A 19590-nucleotide genomic window follows, 5' to 3' on the forward strand; every position below is an offset into this window, starting at 1 on the left:
AATCAATTATTCCTTGTCATACACCCAGCATGCCCACCAAGTTTCATCCGAATCCGTCCACAACTTTTTTGGGATATCCTGCACACAAACAGACAGACAGGGGTGAAAACATAACCTCCTTTACCTTCAGTAGCGGAGGTAACAAAGCATTGCAACCGGATACAGTATAGTACTTAGTTACAAAAAAAGAAAAGACGGCATTACTTATGGAGACATCAATACACAGTGATTTTGGCCGAAACAATGCAGAAATCAAGAAAATAACTGAATACCAAGATCTCAAAAATGAAGTCTAAGATCTTGGAGCTGATGAGCACAAAAATGATAATTTCATGTGACCATCCCTACCCTATCCCAACCCTACATCCTTATCCATTTTTGAAATTGATTTTTTATATGCCCAATATATATATATATATATATATATATATATATATATATATATATATATATATATATATATATATATATATATATATATATATATATATATATATATATATATATATCGGGGCATATTATGTGATACCGGTCATCCGTCTGTCCATCTGTCCGTTCCTGTCCGCACTCCAACTCCCAAAGTTTTCAACTTTCACCTTTCATATTTGGTACATAGGTACAGACTGTGGAGACGGTGTGTCGCGACATACGTTCGTCATCTAAAGTGGTTGCCATGGCAACCAGGATGCTGTTTTCCATGTAGTCGCACAATTCTGTATATACCTTCTTGTTCTTCATAAATTGACGTGTTTGAATATATAATTGTGTGTGTGCGTGCGCGCGTGTTTGTCACAGAGACTTTTTCGGGAGTATATTTTGCCACTTGCGCTCTTGTTATTACTTGTCCTCAATAGCATTCCTTAATGCTCAACCACCCTGGTCTCTTTCTGTCTAGCTTTAGACCTCATAAGAACATACCCTCTATACTGCACATTTGCTCCTTTAAGATTGTTCATGTCTCAGATGCTACATTACCACCCTGTTAGCTTCTCACAATCTACAGCATCTAACATCTAATCTCTCTACTTGTACTTTGTTTTCTTGAAATCAAACAGCCTTATTTCATCATGAACTCTTATACTTAAAACAATCCTTGCACACATAACGAATGCTATGTTCACGTCTCTCGAAAGGCTTTCCTACATCCACTTTCTTCACCATGTTTGGATGATTACTTAAAAAGAGGTTTAACATTGCACTCCTCATGGGTTCATCTTCATTGGTGTTGCAACACATAAGAAGTTCATTTGAATTTGTTGGATGTCTATTTTAAAAGGTTGAAACAGTTTTCTTTGGATTAATATATGGGAATAAGTCTGACAGTATTGCGCAGAGGAAGCATACTTACCTTTTTAAATGCTGTTTAGGTTTTTTAAAGTGACTGTTAAACAGTATATTGGTTCAGTGTGATGTTACAACTTGTATGTTTATGATTCTCGCCACTCCGGCGTGCGGATGACCGCCTTTAGCTAATTGCGGCCGCGCGCCCACCGAACGTGGCAATCCAGTCGCAGCTTTTTGGATCAACGCCGAAACCCAGCTACGGGTGTTGTTAACCACACCATAAATCAGCCAACTCTTCTGTCCACGCGCTAGAGTTGATCGCCGAATTGTCGATGTACCTAATTTATTCGCGCAGACAGAAATGCCGGGGATTTACACCTCAACGGAGCCTGCACGAAAACGAGCCGCTTTAAGCAGCTCGTTCCGTTTGCGATTGCCGAGCGGTTTTATATCGCCAAGCCCCGTCGGACCCGATTATCTTATCGGTGTTAAAAACCAACTAATATTCCGAACGCAATTACGGCAGTTCAATGGAGGAAGAGACGCAACGAGCAGGTGAATATTCAACAAAGGGGCCATTTATTTTCACACATATGCAATCACGGCAATGAATGGGGGTAGGGGACAAGACACGAGCAAGAAAACCTACAGCCGTTATCTCTTTACCATGCGCATGCACTTAGTCAGTTCACTACTTGGTAGACAAGGCGCCACAGACTTCCATGCAAAAACCCCAGAAAATAAAGAAAGGAAAGCACCGGGCTCGTAAGCCTTTAATGTTCCTCGGAGCTGGGATGACCGAAGGAGCTCTGCGAGGCCATGCAGGTTACCTTCATCACCCTTGAGGCGACTCTATGGTCTTTTTGTCGGCGACCTTCCGTATGTTTCGGTTGTCCAAGCGGCAGCTGTTGTAACGGCGGTTCGGTTGGTCCAGGGCCTAGCAGTCCGGCCTGGTCGATCGGGCCTGGTCGACGACGCTTCAGAGGAACGAACGGGCCTTCCTCTTTTCGAGTTGATGCTCTTTAAGAGCCCGTTCACTCCTCAGCGTTGTTCGGACCGTTATGTAGCTGGCTGGCGACTTCTCTCCGGCGGCAACTCGACCAACTCTGGCGCTCTCCACACCGACTCCTCTGAACTGGACTCCACACTCCACGGGACTCCAAACTCCACTGCAGGCTCGACTCTCTGGACCGTAACGGCCCAGCCCAACTCTCTTAACTCTTCTCGGCGTTTCAGCCCGCCCTTTTATCGGGTTCGGGGGGGGGGGCTTGGTCTTTCACCTTCGACCCTTCACCCCCGGCTGGCTCCGCCCCTTTCGTCGTTTTGATCCGTTCTGCAAGTCATGCTTGGACGTGTTTGAGATCACTCTCTCAACGCGGCCGTGTTTGAAAATACCCCGCCGCTGCGAGGAAGTCATCGTGTTTGTCCGCGGAGATGTCGTTTGTTGGGGATGCCGTTGCTCGGGAAAAGACGGCGGCGCCGTGGAGATGATGGTGAGGAGATGTTGTTTGTTTTAAAATAAAGATAGAAAAATAATAACGGCTAACTCAAAGATGCACAGCCCGGCACACGAATAATTCCCTTTAGACATCGGTGGGGAAATCTAACCTGGAACACACACATCTACCGACATAACTGATTTTCGGGGAACCTGAATGGTGATCTGTGAATTTCCACAACGGTAACATTATATATGACTGTGATGTTTGTTGAGCCAAGATGCTTGTAAAAAAGGTGACAAGTTTTATAATGTTGCAGTTCGACTTTAAGCTGTGTTGAAAGATTGTGAGATTAGAGATATTTCTGTTTGCTTCTGGATTTTGAACGATCTAGTAATTGTGAGTGATTTATAGAGAGAGAGAGAGAGGCTTTGGCAAAATGTATTGCCGAGTGTGCATCCCGTAAATGGCTGTGTCTGGATGAGCCACACTTTTTGTTTTGTTTTTTTCAGAGCAGATAAAACTAGAACGGGCACTCATAGAGCACATACCTTCGCCGCCACTACTTTTTTTGTCCTTGGTATGAGTGTGGGGAACTGGTTTCATATGAATGGTCTTATGACACAAACCACATATCTATAATGTCATGACCCCCACGACTTTCGGGGGCTACGGACTAAACAACAATCAACTCACGTCGTTTTGGCGAGTCTTCACTCGCAAGCTCGGTGAATACAACGTTTCAACAAGAGAAGGTAATCTCGTTTGATGCTGGTTTCATGCAAATGGAATAAGAATTGACTGAGTTTGCCGAAAACCGCATATTTTTCAAGGGCTTGACCCCCCCCCCCCCGACATTTTACCCCAACCGGTGACATGTGTTATGACGTCATTGTGTCACAAGATTGGGCATTAATTCTGAACATTTTGGTGCTGGGTTCATGTAAAGCGGACAAGAATTGACCGCGTTATGACAAAAAACGCATATTTTTCAAGGTCGTGACCCCCCTGACCTTTGACCCCGAACCGGTAACAAGAGTATGGGCGTCATTGTGTCATATTGCATATCACAAGATGAGGCGTTGAATTCTGAACATTTTGGCGTTAGTTGCATGCAAATTGAATAAAAATTGACCGTGTTATCGTAAAAAGACGATTTTGACCTTTTCGTGACCTTGACCTTGACCTTTGACCCGAACGATCCCAAAATCTAATCGAATGCTTCCTGGCTAATAACCAATCATCCCACCAAATTTCATGCAATTCGGTTTAATACTTTTTGAGTTATACGAATCACAAGATTACAAATAAATAAGTAATTAAATAAATAAATAAATAAATAAATAAACACGCCGACCAAAACATAACCTTTCGCAGAATGCGAAGGTAATAACTTGGTTTACACCCGACTCCGCTTTAACTACTGGTTTACACCCGACTCCGCTTTAACTACTGGTTTACACCCGACTCTGCTTTAACTACTGGTTTTCACCCGACTCTGCTTTAACTACTGGTTTTACACCCAACTCTGCTTTAACTACTGGTTTTACACCTGACTCTGCTTTAACTATTGATTTACACCCGACTCTGCTTTAACTACTGGTTTACACCCGACTCTGCTTTAACTACTGGTTTTACACCCAACTCTGCTTTAACTACTGGTTTTACACCTCACTCTGCTTTAACTACTGGTTTACACCCGACTCTGCTTTAACTACTGGCTTACACCCAACTCTGCTTTAACGACTGGTTTACACCCAACTCTGCTTTAACTACTGGTTTACACCCAACTCTGCTTTAACTACTGGTTTTACATCCAACTCTGCTTTAACTACTGGTTTTACATCCAACTCCGCTTTAACTATTGGTTTTCACCCAACTCCGCTTTAACTACTGGTTTTACACCCGACTCTGCTTTGTCTACTGGTTTTACACCCAACTCTGCTTTAACTATTATTTTACACCCAACTCTGCTTTAACTACTGGTTTTACACCCAACTCCGCTTTAACTACTGGTTTTACACCCGACTCTGCTTTGTCTACTGGTTTTACACCCGACTCTGCTTTAACTACTGGTTTACACCGAACTCCGCTTTAACTACTGGTTTTACACCCAACTCCGCTTTAACTACTGGTTTTACACCCAACTCTGCTTTAACTACTGGTTTTACACCCGACTCTGCTTTGTCTACTGGTTTTACACCCAACTCTGCTTTAACTATTAGTTTACACCCAACTCCGCTTTAACAATTGGTTTACACCCAACTCTGCTTTAACTACTGGTTTTCACCCAACTCCGCTTTAACTATTGATTTACACCCAACTCTGCTTTAACTACTGGTTTATACCCAACTCCGCTTTAACTACTGGTTTTACACCCGACTCTGCTTTAACTACTGGTTTTACACCCGACTCTGCTTTAATTACTGGTTTTACACCCGACTCTGCTTTCTGGACTGATTTTACACCCGACTCTGCTTTCACTACTGGTTTTACACCCGACGATGCTTTCTGGACTGATTTTACACCCGACTCTGCTTTCACTACTGGTTTTACACCCGACGATGCTTTCTGGACTGATTTTACACCCGCCTCTGCTTTAACTACTGGTTTTACACCCGCCTCTGCTTTAACTACTGGTTTTACACCCGACTCCGCTTTAACTACTAGTTTACACCCGATTCCGCTTTAACTACTGGTTTATACCCAACTCCGCTTTAACTACTGGTTTTACACCCGACTCCGCTTTAACTACTGGTTTACACCCGACTCCGCTTTAACTACTGGTTTACACCCGATTCCGTTTTAACTACTGGTTTATACCCAACACTGCTTTAACTACTGGTTTTACACCCGACTCCGCTTTAACTACTGGTTTACACCCGACTCCGCTTTAACTACTGGTTTATACCCAACTCCGCTTTAACTACTGGTTTTACACCCGACTCCGCTTTAACTACTGGTTTACACCCGATTCCGCTTTAACTACTGGTTTATACCCAACTCCGCTTTAACTACTGGTTTTACACCCGATTCCGCTTTAACTACTGGTTTTACACCCGACTCCGCTTTAACTACTGGTTTACACCCGATTCCGCTTTAACTATTGGTTTATACCCAACTCCGCTTTAACTACTGGTTTACACCCGACCGCTTTAACTACTGGTTTTACACCCGACTCTGCTTTCTGGACTGATTTTACACCCGAGCTGTGGTTTTTGAAGTTTCTCCAGGAGGGAGTAACCGGAACCGCACGTACGTGCCGGGGTAGTTGGAGATGGGTGTTGGAGGGCTGACAGGAGAGGAAGCACATCCAGAGGAGAGGTGGTAAATAACAGAGAGGCCACCAACCATCCTGCAATGTGAGAGCAGCAGACCTTGTGCTTTAGCCTGATCATGAGAAATTCCAATCGTGTTGAGAGCTTTAGATGCCACAGGATCCAAGAGAGAACGATGTGATGCTGGGAGAGTAATATCCGTTGAGCGATATCGGCAAGGTCCTTGTGGGCTGTGAGTAGTTCTGATTTTTCAAAGAAACACATGGAATAACAGAGGTTTCCCAGTCTGCGACGAGCTTTGAAGATGAGCCTTTTTGTTCGGGTGGCCCAGGGGAGGTTATGGCTCATGATAAAGACTAGAAATTCAAGAGGCTGAACCTCTTTCAGTGGCTGACCATTAAATAGATAAGTGTATCCCTTTGACCATCTTTCCTGAAGTGAGTGTGATTATTTATTTATTTTCAGGATTGAATGACGTTTAATTTCTCAGACTCTCATTTCATCAATTCCAGATCGGCAGAGAGTGGACACAGCTGCTGTGTGCCCATTCTTGGGATGAGGTACTGTACGATACAAGTGTGGAGTTATCTGCAAAAGGGAAGAGAGGGTTTCCCAGAGTAGTGGAGAGGTCGGTTACGTAGATGATGAGCAAGGTTGGACCCTCCACACTTCCTTAGGCCACTCCAGGCTCCACTGAGACACGAGAGGAGAGAGAGTTCCATTGACATCAACGTGTTGACTGTGCGACTGGAGCAAGTTAGAAATCCTTGAATGAAGACTGCTTTGGCCTGCAAAGCAAGATGCCAGACTTTGTTTAATACCCAAGATATGTCCAGGGAAACGGTCCCGATGCCTTGTTTGGGATTCAGTGCCTCCATTCCTTACTGGGAAAGGAATGGTAGCATATCCAGTGTTGAGTGACCATGAGGGATCCCAAACTGATGTTCGAATATCAGACTTTTTGTAAAGAGCAATAATGTCATCGTTGGGGTGAGGATGGAGTAACTTGACAACAGAAGGAAGAAGTAAGCCGCAACTATCATGTTTTTATCAGGTTATAAACAGCAACACAAAAAAGAAACATTTAACAATTAATCGAGGCTAAAATACTGGTCTTGCAGGGCTAAATATTAATTTACATTTCGAAAATAATGGGTCGACTGATGCCATTCTTGTTGATGTAATTGTAATATAATACTACCAAGTTATATTATTTGCACTGATATCTGAGGTGGCTTATTCACATGGATCATTGTGAAATATAACACATTTTCATCCATATCTTTGCCATTTTATTCAATGTGGTGTGGCAGGATATGGCCTCGAGGTAAGCATACATGTCTCTGAGCTGTCTAGCCTGGGTTCGAATCCCAACACAGCTATAAACTGTCATACTGGGTTTCACAGGCAGGGTGATTCGTCAGTGTGTGTGTGTGTGCCGTCCCTTGGATGGACGTTAAATGGGTGTTCCGTCTGCTGGGATTAGTTGGTCAACATTAAAAGGTCCCACGGTGTCATTCGCGAAAGGTAGGTGAAGCTATTCCTGGCACCATGAACAAATTTCAAATTCCTGTCTGAACTTTCATCGAACGTCAGGCCTGGCCAGCCGATTCCTGAAAGATTTGGGCCAAGTTTTCCCTGGCCAACCCCACAAGAATGTGTAAATAATTGTGGCCATTATGTCTTTTCTGCAGAATCCTCAGCACCGTAATGGATCTCGTAGCCCACCAGCACGCTACGTTGAGGGTGACCTGGTCTGGGCTAAGGTGACAGGTTATCCCTGGTGGCCCTGCATGGTGGCCCAGGACCCCAAGGCTTGTACACATACGTGGATAAAGGGTGAGAACATGATCGGGAGGAAGTGCATCTGCATATTTTTTGTGAACGTTGAATTTATCTTGCAGACCATACTTGCATCAAACAAGAAATATTATCAAGAGTTGTAGGTTTCAGAATATAGTCGAAGAAAGTAATATCATGCTAATTCTGCTTTGGCATCTTCCATGAAGGTAATTTGATTGTTTGACCACCCGCCGCCCCTTCCCCCACCCTGTTGTGCTTCTCAGGGTACGGCAAGTATCTCGTTCGACAGTACCACATTCGTTTTCTCGGTTGCATAGTAGAGCACACCTGGGTATCAGAAAACAGCACTTTGCGTTTTGTGGGCTTGCATCAGATTGACGAGCTTGCTGGAGAAGGAGCGCGTGCTGCTCTGGCCAGAGGCGAGAGGTCAAAGGTGAGGGAGTAACACAACATTTTAAAAGTAAATGTACAGGCTTGACAGCAAGTGATACTTCAGTGTATATACAACTTAAAATGGACGGACTTTTTTTTGTTGGCTTTCAATGGCTTTCTCCGAGTCTGACTCATGAATGACTCCGAAGTTTCGAGATTTTGTGAAGATGGGGAAAAGGGTAACCCTGTACACCTTCCAAAGCTTGCATTCAGTTATCATGCAATACTCGAGCATGGCAAACATTTTGTGCAGTATACCGAATGAAAACACCAGTCACATGAAGCAGGTTGACGTCATAGCAGAGGTGCATAGTTTTCTCGATAGTGTAAAAAAAATGGAGGACACAAAGAACAACAACAACAACAACAAAAATTTAGCGATACAAAATGTATTAACCCCTTTGTCACACCATTCAAATATATTTCCAGCCGTGACAGCTCAGATGTCCGAGGGAAAAGCGTCGGCATTCTTGATGCATAGTGTAACCCCATGATGAAGGGCAAAACAAGCTGTGATGCACTTTTATGGATAAATGCTTTTACGTTCATTGGATGACGAGAAAACTGATTGACATGAACAATGTTGCACACACGTGCAGTCCCACAACACGTTGTAGCGTCACTGACCCACTGTGGATGGGTTTCCCACACCACCATTTGAAGAAAACAAAATCTTCCAGGTCTGGCTCGTTACCTGTCAACCTGGCAAAGTAATCCATGAGCTGCGAGTGCTAATGCATCATCAACCATAATATAGCCCTCGTTTGGAAAACGGCTCTCAATGGCACTGGCATTTGGGTTTTATTCTGAGTTCACCTGAACTTTAGTCCGGTGTGAGCTTATGCGATCGAGCAGTGTCCGCAAGTAAAAATCAGTCACTGGTCTGTAAACAATTCAGGCATTATCACTTGAACCAAATAAGCAATTTTGATGAAACTTGGCCACAAGCTTAATATCTGATGCTTAGCGAAGGTGTGTTGACCACATCAAAATCTGCGCTCGTGAACTGGTTGAAATCAGGCCTAAAACGCAAAAAGAAATACATATATATTGTCCTAACATACTGGGGTAGTTGCATCAGTAGCATCGCCATGCCCTTAGCTACAAACATGACCTCTAACCTGTAAAAAAAAACATGACGAGTAAACATGTATTGCTGTAATCAGCACCGAGAGGGCTTCCATTCAACCACGTGACCAGATTGTGTGCAGCAACAAAATTTCAAGATTTCATGACGTCATTGACTTGCTTCTGATCCAGTGAGCTTCAGGACCCGTGATCCTATTATCTTGTATGCAGCCAGTGGCTGCTGGTTGCATCCTTGCTGGGAGCACAGCTGTGCCTCTGATGCAGTGCCCCCTATTCCCAGTAAGCTTGTACTCATTTTGCCAACTTCAGAAGGATGACAAGCTGAGTCAACTCACCTGGTGTTATTTCACAGTACAGCAGGGGCTCAAGCTCGACCCTAGGATCTTAAACCAGCCACCTTAACTGGCAAGCCAACACCAGGCTTACTGGCATTTGGGTGAAGACAATACCCGGGATTGTATTGATTGTGAAACCAGGGTTTATATTGTTAATCCTTCACCGCACGTGCATAAACCTTTGACTTTTGTCGCTGAGAATGATATCAACATACTCCCAATGATATTGCATCGATGTTTTTATTTATTTATTTTAATGTACGTGGTGGAGGTTCATGGAAGAGCGAGAGAACAATTTAATGGAATGGAACAAAATGGAAATGGGGAAAAATACCAATAGCAGAGTAGAAGTGAGAATGAGACCAGGGATAGTGGGAGGACTGAACACAGCAATAAGAGGAAGGGGAAAATGAGATGAAACAGAAAAAGGAACAAACCAACTGACAAACAAAAATAAGTGATCGAGGGGGGAAAAAAAAATCACAATCACATGTAAGAGGGGCATGCTTGGGGATGGGGTCATTTGTTGGTAGAAGAGATCATGAGTATGGATGAGGGATGAACTGCTGTCTTGAAGTCTTGGAGGGAAGAATGGGATTGAACAGATTGGGGATGTTGGTTCCACAGGCAAGGGGAAAGAGGAACAAATGCGTGGAGGTGAGCAGTGAGGCTGTATTTTGGTAATATAACAAGAAGAGGGTTACTGAGAGACTGTGTGCCCAGCAGGAACCTGGGAGGGACAGAGCCAAGAGAGGGCACTGGTACAAGAGCAAAAAGGAGGCAGTTATATTACAGAGCCATCAACCTGTCTGCAATGCAAAAGTAACAGGCTGAGACACTCTGCTTCGTCGCAGGAGATCCCAATGATTTTGAGGGCCTTTCTTTACATGACATCAATAATGGCAAGGTGTGAGGCAGGGGTACGAGCCCAAAGGGGAGAGCAGTACTCCATCAAGCGAAGTAAAGCCTTGTTGGTTGTCAACATTTCAGAACGGCTGAGGAAATACCTTGCATAGTGGAGGATGCCCAGTTGGCAGCTGGTGTTTGAGGCCGCCTTGGGAATTTGGTCTACCCAAGAAAGATCATGGCTGATGGTGAGGCCCAAAAGTTTGAGTGACTTCACCTCTTCAAGTGGTTTGTCCATCAAGATCCTCTTAGTCTTTGATAATCACTGCAACTTTACATGAAAAAGAGCTTTGTTTGAGCCTTAGATACAGATAGTAGGGGAAAAATGGGAACACCAGGGTACACAGGCCGTACAACATGTATGCAAAGTACGGGGCCACCACACGTACGTGACCAGTGCGCGATATATGCAAATCTCTTCCCAGCAGTCCTCTCATCATGTATACATAAGCAGGCTGTGGCCAGTATTAAGAGCGAGTATGGCAACAAGAGGACACCTCAGTGATTTTGAACGGAGTGTAATTGTTGGTGTGGGTTTGGCACTGGTATGGTCTTGATCCACTCATTTCATTAGAAGGTGGGGTTGATGGAACTTGCTACATTACAGTCCTCAGCAATTGTCTGCATTGCATGATGCAGCATTTCTTCCCTGCTGTGAGAGGTGTCTCTCAGGATAACAATGCTCCAGTCCACAGGGAATGTGTTGTCACCCGGTGGTTTGAGCAGCATGAGGACGAAGTTACCCATCTTCCGTGGACCTCCCAATTGCTGAACCTCGATCCCACAGAGCATTTGTGTGGGACTGTCTGAAGAGGTGCCCAGGACCGCGGTTTCTGCCTCCATTAAACCGATGTGAATCGGCGGACTTCCTTGTGAAGGATGGTGGCATATTCCTGCAGAACAGTTCCAGACCCTTGCTGACTCAATGCCATGTCATATGCATGCCATCCTGGATGCATATGGTGGCCAAACACCCTAATAAGTGGCATTCTGTTGGTGTTTCCTCTTCTTATCCACTACCTGTATGTCAAGTTTGTTAAACTTTCGGGTGCTACAATTGACCTGTCCCTCAGATATGTTTGAGGTTTTCACTTGTCTGACAGACAAAATTGCCTGTCCCGGGCAGTCGGACAACTTTCAATCTCGAGCCCTTGGAGTGTTAAAATTAGTGCAGACAAATGGAATACATCTGAAAGATGGATGGAATCGGACGAAACTTGGTGGACAGGTTAGGTGTGTGACAAGGATGAATTGATTAGATTTTGGTGAAGATCTGTATCTGTATCTGGCTACTCAAATTTTATCGTGATTCTTCACCATCGAGTGATAGGGCCAAAAACGATAAAGAGCATGATATCTCAAAACGTTGTGGACGGTTTATAACAAAACTTGCTGGATGAGTTGGGTAAGTGAGAAGTACATGCCATTTCGATTTTGGTTGAGGTCTGGATGCAGATCCGGCCTTTCAGTGGGATATAAAACGTAAACTTTTCAGCTTGGCAGAGGTATGTGCTCTACCGAGTGCTGTTCTATTTTGAATGCAGTACTATAATTTAGATCTTCTTTCTGAAAGGTCAAACATAATTGGTTTATAATAAACTGCACATCACTTAAGAAAGAAGCACCTGTTATAAACTTATTGCTCATCATCGATGTCAACATACCCTGTCCAGCTGCACATTTGTCTTGGGCTTGCAAAGATACAGGAGCAGACCAATTACAACTGAGTGCTTCCAAAGCTCCAGGAAAAGTGAACCCCCTTTTCAGCCTTTGGAAGTACAGATAATTTAGTACTATACTCAAAGTATTTGAGCACTTTGTTCATGATATTTTGGAATTTCAAAAGATAATGTACAGTATCAGCAGTATTGTTGTAGCTACCAGCCAAAGCTGCGGAGCCACATGGTGAATTGGAGTGATGTAGGAATACTGCCGCTTGAAATGTGTGGCTATGCCATTCCTGTGACCAGTCGTAACAAAAGCACAGTCACTTCCAACACTTGATTGAAATCAACATTTAAACTATTCAACACACCAGACACGGCATTGTATATCTAATGAGCAGTGCATTAACGAAGACTTTCTAACTGGAAATAAAATGGTGTACAGCGGACCCTTGCAAACGCACTTCAAATCGACAATAGCACATTGTGCAGCAAAGGGCCCTGTGCTTTCATCCAAATGAAGAGAATATCATCAACTGTCCTTAATCTTCTCAACTATAGACTTGTTAATCGCACTGGCTATAGCGTCTTCTATTTTGTGCACAGCATGATATGTGTGGTTCATAGTTAGTGTCCTTATCGACTTCAAGGTCTTGGAGGAAGTCAACAAACTATGTCGTGGCACAATTTCATCTGGGACTTGATCTTCCTGAATCGCATGTGACAATGTATATGAATCGTAAATGGAGGGTGCAAAATACGTATTACACTAACACATGACAACAACAAAGACGCAATGTTACCATGCAGCTTGTTATTTTTTTTTCTTCTGTTATCTGATAATACACTCTTCATTGAGCCCTTTATTACATCTGCTACTTTTTCATTGACACAAGCTGGCAGGCTTACCTGATGCCAAGGCAACTTATGAAAACTGGAGGTCTTCATGTTTTTCATGCTTTCGTAAGGACATCCGCCTTGGTAACAATGGCATGTTCTGAATACACGTTGAACCTTGAGTGGCACTCGGTAGAGTGCATACCTCTGCCAGGCTGAACAGTTTATGTTTTGTATAAAACCTGATAGACCAGATCTGCATCCAGACCTTCACCAAAATCTAAAAAACTTGTTCTTCTCATCTACTCAACTCCATCCACCAAGTTTTGTCATAATCGCCCATAACGTTTTGAAATATCGTGTTATCAACCGTTATGCAGTGTCCATAAAAAGTCCACATCTCATTTCAAAACTTTCAACCTTTGTTGCCTTATAGCCTGGAATTTAATTGCATTAAATGAGACTTTTTTTTTTACCCCACCTTTATTTACCCATTGTAATCTGCAACTTCCAAGTGAAAAACAAATTCTACAAATTTCAGAAAATTAATGAAAAACATAAAACTAGAATATCTTGGTTGGATAAGTGTGCACCCCCCTTATAATAACAATTGTAAATTAGCTCAAGTGTAACTAATCACCCTCGGAATCACACACCAAGTTAATTGGCTTCCACCGGTGCTAAATTGTAGTGATTCTGATTATTTCAGAATAACACTAGAAGGGCACTGGGTAGAGCACATACCTCCACCACATAATGCCTGATCCATGAGAACATATCGGGCCCAATACATTTGTGAAATATCATGCTATATGTTGTTTTTGGTCCGATGGTGAAGAATCACTTAAAAAATGAAATAATTCTCATAGCCGGAATCGGATCGTCACAAAAATTGAATCAATTTGTCGTGGTGACACACCCAACCTGTCCACCAAGTTTCATCTAAATCTGTCCACAACATTTCGAGACATCGTGCTATGTATCACTTTTTGGTCCTATCAATGGTGAAGAATCGCTTTAAAAATTCTAGTAGTCAGATTCGGATCCAGATCTTCACCAAACTCTAATCAGTTCGTCCTTGTCACACACGCAACCTGCTCACCAAATATCTGGATCGCCCACAACTTTTTGAGATATCCTGCACACACAGACAGACAGGGGTGAAAACATAACCTCCTTCACCTTTGGTGGTGGAGGTAATCAGCTGTTCCTGTAGGTTTCCTCCATTGGGTAGTGCATTTCACAGCAAAGACTCAACCATGAGCTCCAAGGAGTTTTCAAAAGACCTCTGGGATAAAGTTGTGGAAAGGCACAGATCAGGGGATGGGTATAAATATTTCAAAGGCCTTGAATATCCCTTGGAGCACAGTCAAGACAATTATTAAGAAATGGAAGGCATATGGTACCACAAACACCCTGCCTCGATGAGGCCGTCCTTCCAAACTAGATGATGAAGCAGGAGACTGATCAAAGAGGCCAACGACAACTTTGAAAGAGCTTCAGGCCTTTATGGCAAAGACTGGTCACTGTGTGCATGTGACAACAATATCCAAACAACTCCACAAGTCCGGCCTGCACAGTTGGGTGGCAAGGAAGCCATTGCTCAAAAGGCCTGCCCGTACCCAAAAAAAAAGAGTCCCGTTTGAGGTATGCAAAAAAACCACTGGAGATTCTGTAGCCATGTGGAGAAAGGTTTTGTGGTCTGATGAAACCAAGATGGAACTTTTTGGCCAAAATGCAAAACACGCAAAACCAAAACAGCACATGTCCTTGAATGGCCCAGTCAGAGCCCCGACCTAAATCCAATTGAAAATCTGTGGCATGACTTGAAGATTGCTGTCCATCGACGCTCCCCACACAACTTGACTGAGCTTGAACAGTTTTGTGCAGAAAAATGGGAAGATATTTCCCAATCAAGGTGTACAACGTTGGTGGAGAACGATAGCTGTAATTGCTGTCAAATGTGCTTCCACCAAGTATTAACTGGGGGGTGGACACCTATCCATCCAAGACATTCTAGCTTTGCGTTTTTAATTTTCTGAAATTTGAGGAATTTGTTTTTCATTTGGAAGTTGTGGGTTTCGATGTGTAAATAAAGGTGGAAAAAGTCTGATTTAATGCAATTGAATTTGACTGTAAGGCAACAAAAGGTGAAAATTTTGAAAGGGGGGGGGTGTGGACTTCCTTTTTTTGGCCCTATCTCTTAATGGTAAAAAATGACCATACAATTTAAACGTTCTCTCATCTGGATTTTCACCAAAGTCAAATCATTTCGTCCTTGTCACACACCCAAGCTGTCCGCAATTTTTCGTCCGATACGAATCCATCCATAACTTTGAGATATCGTGCTATATATAGTTTTTGGCCTTATCTCTCAATGGAGAAGAATCTTTTTAAAAATTCAAGTGTCTGGATCTGGATATTCATGAAAATTTAATCGATTTGGCCTTGTCACATAATGAGGCAGATAGCAGAAAAATAATTCAAATTGTGATAGAAGCATGAAATTTTGCATGATTGCTCTGAAGAGAGTACTTTTATTAAAAACCCCATTGGATGTCAATTTTCTTCTTTTTTTTTCAAAAAATGAAAATGAATGGACCCAAAAACATGTGCTTTTGCCTCCTTTCCATTTCTGATGTCTTTTTCACTTTTACCTCATTTTCACAAAGGTGGCCCTCGTTTTGAGGAATGTAGATTTATCGTCTTAACGTCTTATAGATTATTATATATCTAATAGACTAATAGTCTAATAGATATCTTAACGTCTTAACAGCTTGCATTAATACAAAAAGAGGGCTCCAAATCAGGGCAAGTAGGTACATTCCATTATTAGGGCGAAGGCTTCCTAATATTGGAGATAGTCTGAAATTGGTGTTTGTCACCTCGATGGCAAATGTATGACAAATCTCAATTACTGACACATAATTTGCTTTTAAGGTTGGATGTACCAATTTAAGACTCTATCCCCAATATTTGGAGGTGTTCCCCCTAATCATGGAATATTCCCTCTTGCCCTGATTTGGAGTCCTCTTTTTGCATCAATGCAAGATCTATTAGACGTTGACGTTAAATATACATTTCTCAAAACGAGGGCCACCTTTGTGAAAATGAGGTAAAGTGAGAAAGACATCAGAAATGGAAAGGAGGCTAAAGCTCAAGTTTTTAAGCCCATTCATCTTCTGTTTGTTTTTGGAACTTTTTGATGTCCAATGTTTTTTGTTTTTTTTGGAAAATGCTCCTTCTAAGTACCACTCATGATTAATCCCATGCTTCCATGACAATTTAAACAATTACACCTGCATTTGGGTTTATCTGTTACACTAACACACCCAACCTGTCCATCGAGTTTCGTCCGAATTTGTTCTTAACTTTTTGAAACATGGTGCTACATGTCGTTTTTTGCCCAATCTCTCAATGGTGAAGAATCACTTGAATAAAATTTTAAAATTCTGGTATCCAGATCCGGATCTTCACCAAAATCTAATTGGTTTAGCCTTGTCACACACCCAACCTGTCCACCACGTTTTATCTGAATTTGGCCATAACGTTTTGAGATATTGTGCTCTACAGTATATCGTTTTTGGCCCCATCTCTCAATGACGAGAATCAGTTTGAAAAATTAAAAAATGATTGCATCTGATTCACCAAAATTTAATCAATTCGTCATTGGCAGACACCCAACCTGTCCACAAAGGTTCCTCTAAATCCATTCATAATTTTTTTGAGATATCATGCTCACAGACAAACAGACAGGGGTGAAAAGATAACCTCCATTCACCTTCGGTGGCAGAGGTAAATATGCCCAACCAATTTTCAAAATCGAAAATGAACATCCCCAAACATTGTCTTTTCGAAATAACTTGACTCAACAAATTGATCTGTTTGGTTTTGAAACACCCAAGCTGTACATGTACAGTTCTGTGCAAAAGTTAAGGTTGTTTCCACTTTTGTGGTGCTATTCCCCATTAAACATTTTGGGGAAGTTAGAAATGTGCAAGATCAGGAGAAAGCAATTCAAATTGCTGTGAAAGTCAATTTAATATCACATCTACCTTTCAAGTATATAAAATAAATAAGGAAATCCAAATTTTTTTTATTTGCTTTACATATATTATCAGGTGTTCTTTTCATGCGCATGACAAATTGCAGCTCACAGAAGTTGGAAAGCCAAGTCTTAACTGTCTTCTGTTCGGTGGATTGCCATAAATCCTTCAAATGCAGCACATCATGTGAAGTAACATACACTTCCCACAAATAAAATATTCAGGAAACAGTTTGTGAATTTTGTACAGTAAATAATAATAAATTATTTTTGGAATTAACACCAGTTACATTTATGCAAATTACAAGAAACCACAATAAAAAAAAGTTTCAAATTAGTGAATATGTGACATTACTTTTCATGATCTTGTTTCCTTGAAAGTCTGGGTGCGTTCAGAATTGTGCCAAGGAAGCAACTTTCAAAAGAACAGAGTGCGATTATCCAAACTCTGCAAGAAGAAGGGCGCACTCTGAAGAAAATAGCAGAAAAGCTGAGGATCTGCAATCGTGTAAGGTAAACTTTGCAATGCCTGAAATAAAATGGGTCTGTACAAAACAAGAAAAGGCCAGGAAGACCCAGAAGAACCTCGCCAAGGCAGGACAAGCACTCAAAGTTGCTCAACTTGTTTGATTGAAGAAAATCAAGTCAGCAGCTGATAAATGAAATGAGAGCAGGCCTGAATATTCACATCTCGTCCAGCACGGTACGCAGAAGGCTGATTGCAGCACACCTCGATGGCAGAGTTGCAGCAAATAAACCACTGCCGAGACCACAGAATAATGTGAAAAAACTGAAATTTGCACAGAATTACCAAGATTAGGTGACTGAATAATGGAATCGGTCACTCTGGACTGATGAACCAAAGTTTGAACATTTTGGATCTAAGGGATGCCAGTTTGAATGCCGAGAACCTGGTGAACCTTATGACCCTCAATGTTTGCAGCCTACTGTTAAACACAGGGGAGGCTCTGTGACTGTCTGGAGTTGTCTCTCAGTGTTTGGTGTGCTGTCCTGGTGTGCTGGGAAAACTGGTTAAAATAAATGTGACATTAACAAAAGAGAACTACAAGCAGATACTGCAGCGCCATTCAGTTCCGAGTAGAAATCATTTAATTTAGTGTAGTAGATAGTAGAAAAATCGTGCAAATTATGATACAAGCATCAAATTTGGCATTTCTGTTCTGCAGGGCTTTCTGATCAAATCTGCTTGATTGGCCATTTGAAAATCCAAAATTTGAAAAAATAAAAATAAAAAAATTTGAAGTCACAGCTGGCTGAAATTCTTGAAGCGCAAGTGAACATCCCAGACTGAGAACGAAGAGGAGATGCAGTCATCATTGATGGCTCAGCACTTATCAATGCCCTACCTCCACGCACTTCAAAGATATTTAATGACTATGCTAAAGAAGACATCATCCCAAAGGTGGAATCCTATGGTGCCAGGTACAAGAGAGAGGGTGGACGTAGTGTTTGATGTGTACAAGAAGTCAAGTCTGAAGTCTGAGGCAAGGTCGAAAAGGAGGCAAGGAATCAGAAGAAGAGTGACGGGAACCAGTAAGACCCCAAGTAACTGGAGAAGCTTTCTTCGAGATGACAGCAACAAGACTGAGCTGTTTCACTTCCTTGCGGAAAAGATGTGTGAAGCACAGACGACAAGCACAGTCATTGTCACAAAAGGAGAAGATGCCATTAGCAACACAAGGAAGTCACTGGATGCTGTGTCTCCATGTTGTCATGAAGAAGCTGACACTCGAATATTTGTACACGCCAGGGATGCAACGACGGATGGTAGCAAGTCCATTATCATTAAGGCTAATGACATGGACATACTAGTCATAGCAATATCTGTACTGCCATCCTTACAGGAACTAGGTCTTGAGAACATGTGGATTGCCTTTGGCCAAGGAGCCAAGGCGCGATGGATTCCAGTCCATGAGGTAGTTTCTGCAATAGGGCCTGAGAAAGCAAGAGTCATCCCATACTTCCATGCGTTCACTGGATGTGACGTCGTGTCTGCCTTCCACGGTAAAGGGAAGAAAACTGCATGGCAGACGTGGAACGTCTTTGATGATGTTTCTGAAACATTCACCAATCTCAGCCAGCATCCAACATTGATTCATGATCTTGACTTTTTTGAAGTTTTTTTTTTTTTCAAATTTCTCGAAATTTGGATTTTCAAATGGCCAATTAGGCAGATTTGATTAGTATCCCCTGGAGAACAAATGTGCCAAATTTGATGCTTGCATCATCATTTGCACGATTCCTCTCAAAAATTGCTGTTATCTGCCCCACTAATTGGAAGATAATTCATCAAGATAATGATCCAATACACTCTTCCAAGAAAGTAAAACATCTTGAGACAATAAGGTTACAGCTTGTGTGCTCTCTAGTGTTAGAATGACCATGCCGGAGTCAGGAGGATCATATGCATTCCCTGGAAATAGAGAAGAACAAGAGGAACCCGGCTAACCTTACAGA

At 42.4% G+C, this 19590-nt stretch overlaps 1 protein-coding gene across 5 annotated transcripts in view; it reads left to right on the plus strand.

Moving 5' to 3' along the window:
* The window catches only part of NSD2 (nuclear receptor binding SET domain protein 2), a 152908-nt gene that overhangs the window by 42669 nt on the left and 90649 nt on the right, over nt 1-19590 (plus strand). For all 5 annotated transcript variants that reach the window (XM_085888625.1, XM_085888644.1, XM_085888634.1 and 2 more), the window contains 2 exons: nt 7696-7840; nt 8068-8237. In XM_085888625.1, the coding sequence (XP_085744751.1) occupies nt 7696-7840; nt 8068-8237 (315 nt within the window). The remainder of the gene's footprint in view (nt 1-7695; nt 7841-8067; nt 8238-19590) is intronic.

Source organism: Eptatretus burgeri, chromosome 1, assembly GCF_056783735.1.
Source record: "Eptatretus burgeri isolate ZD-2024b chromosome 1, Ebu_testis_v1, whole genome shotgun sequence".
Lineage (NCBI taxonomy): Eukaryota > Metazoa > Chordata > Myxini > Myxiniformes > Myxinidae > Eptatretus > Eptatretus burgeri.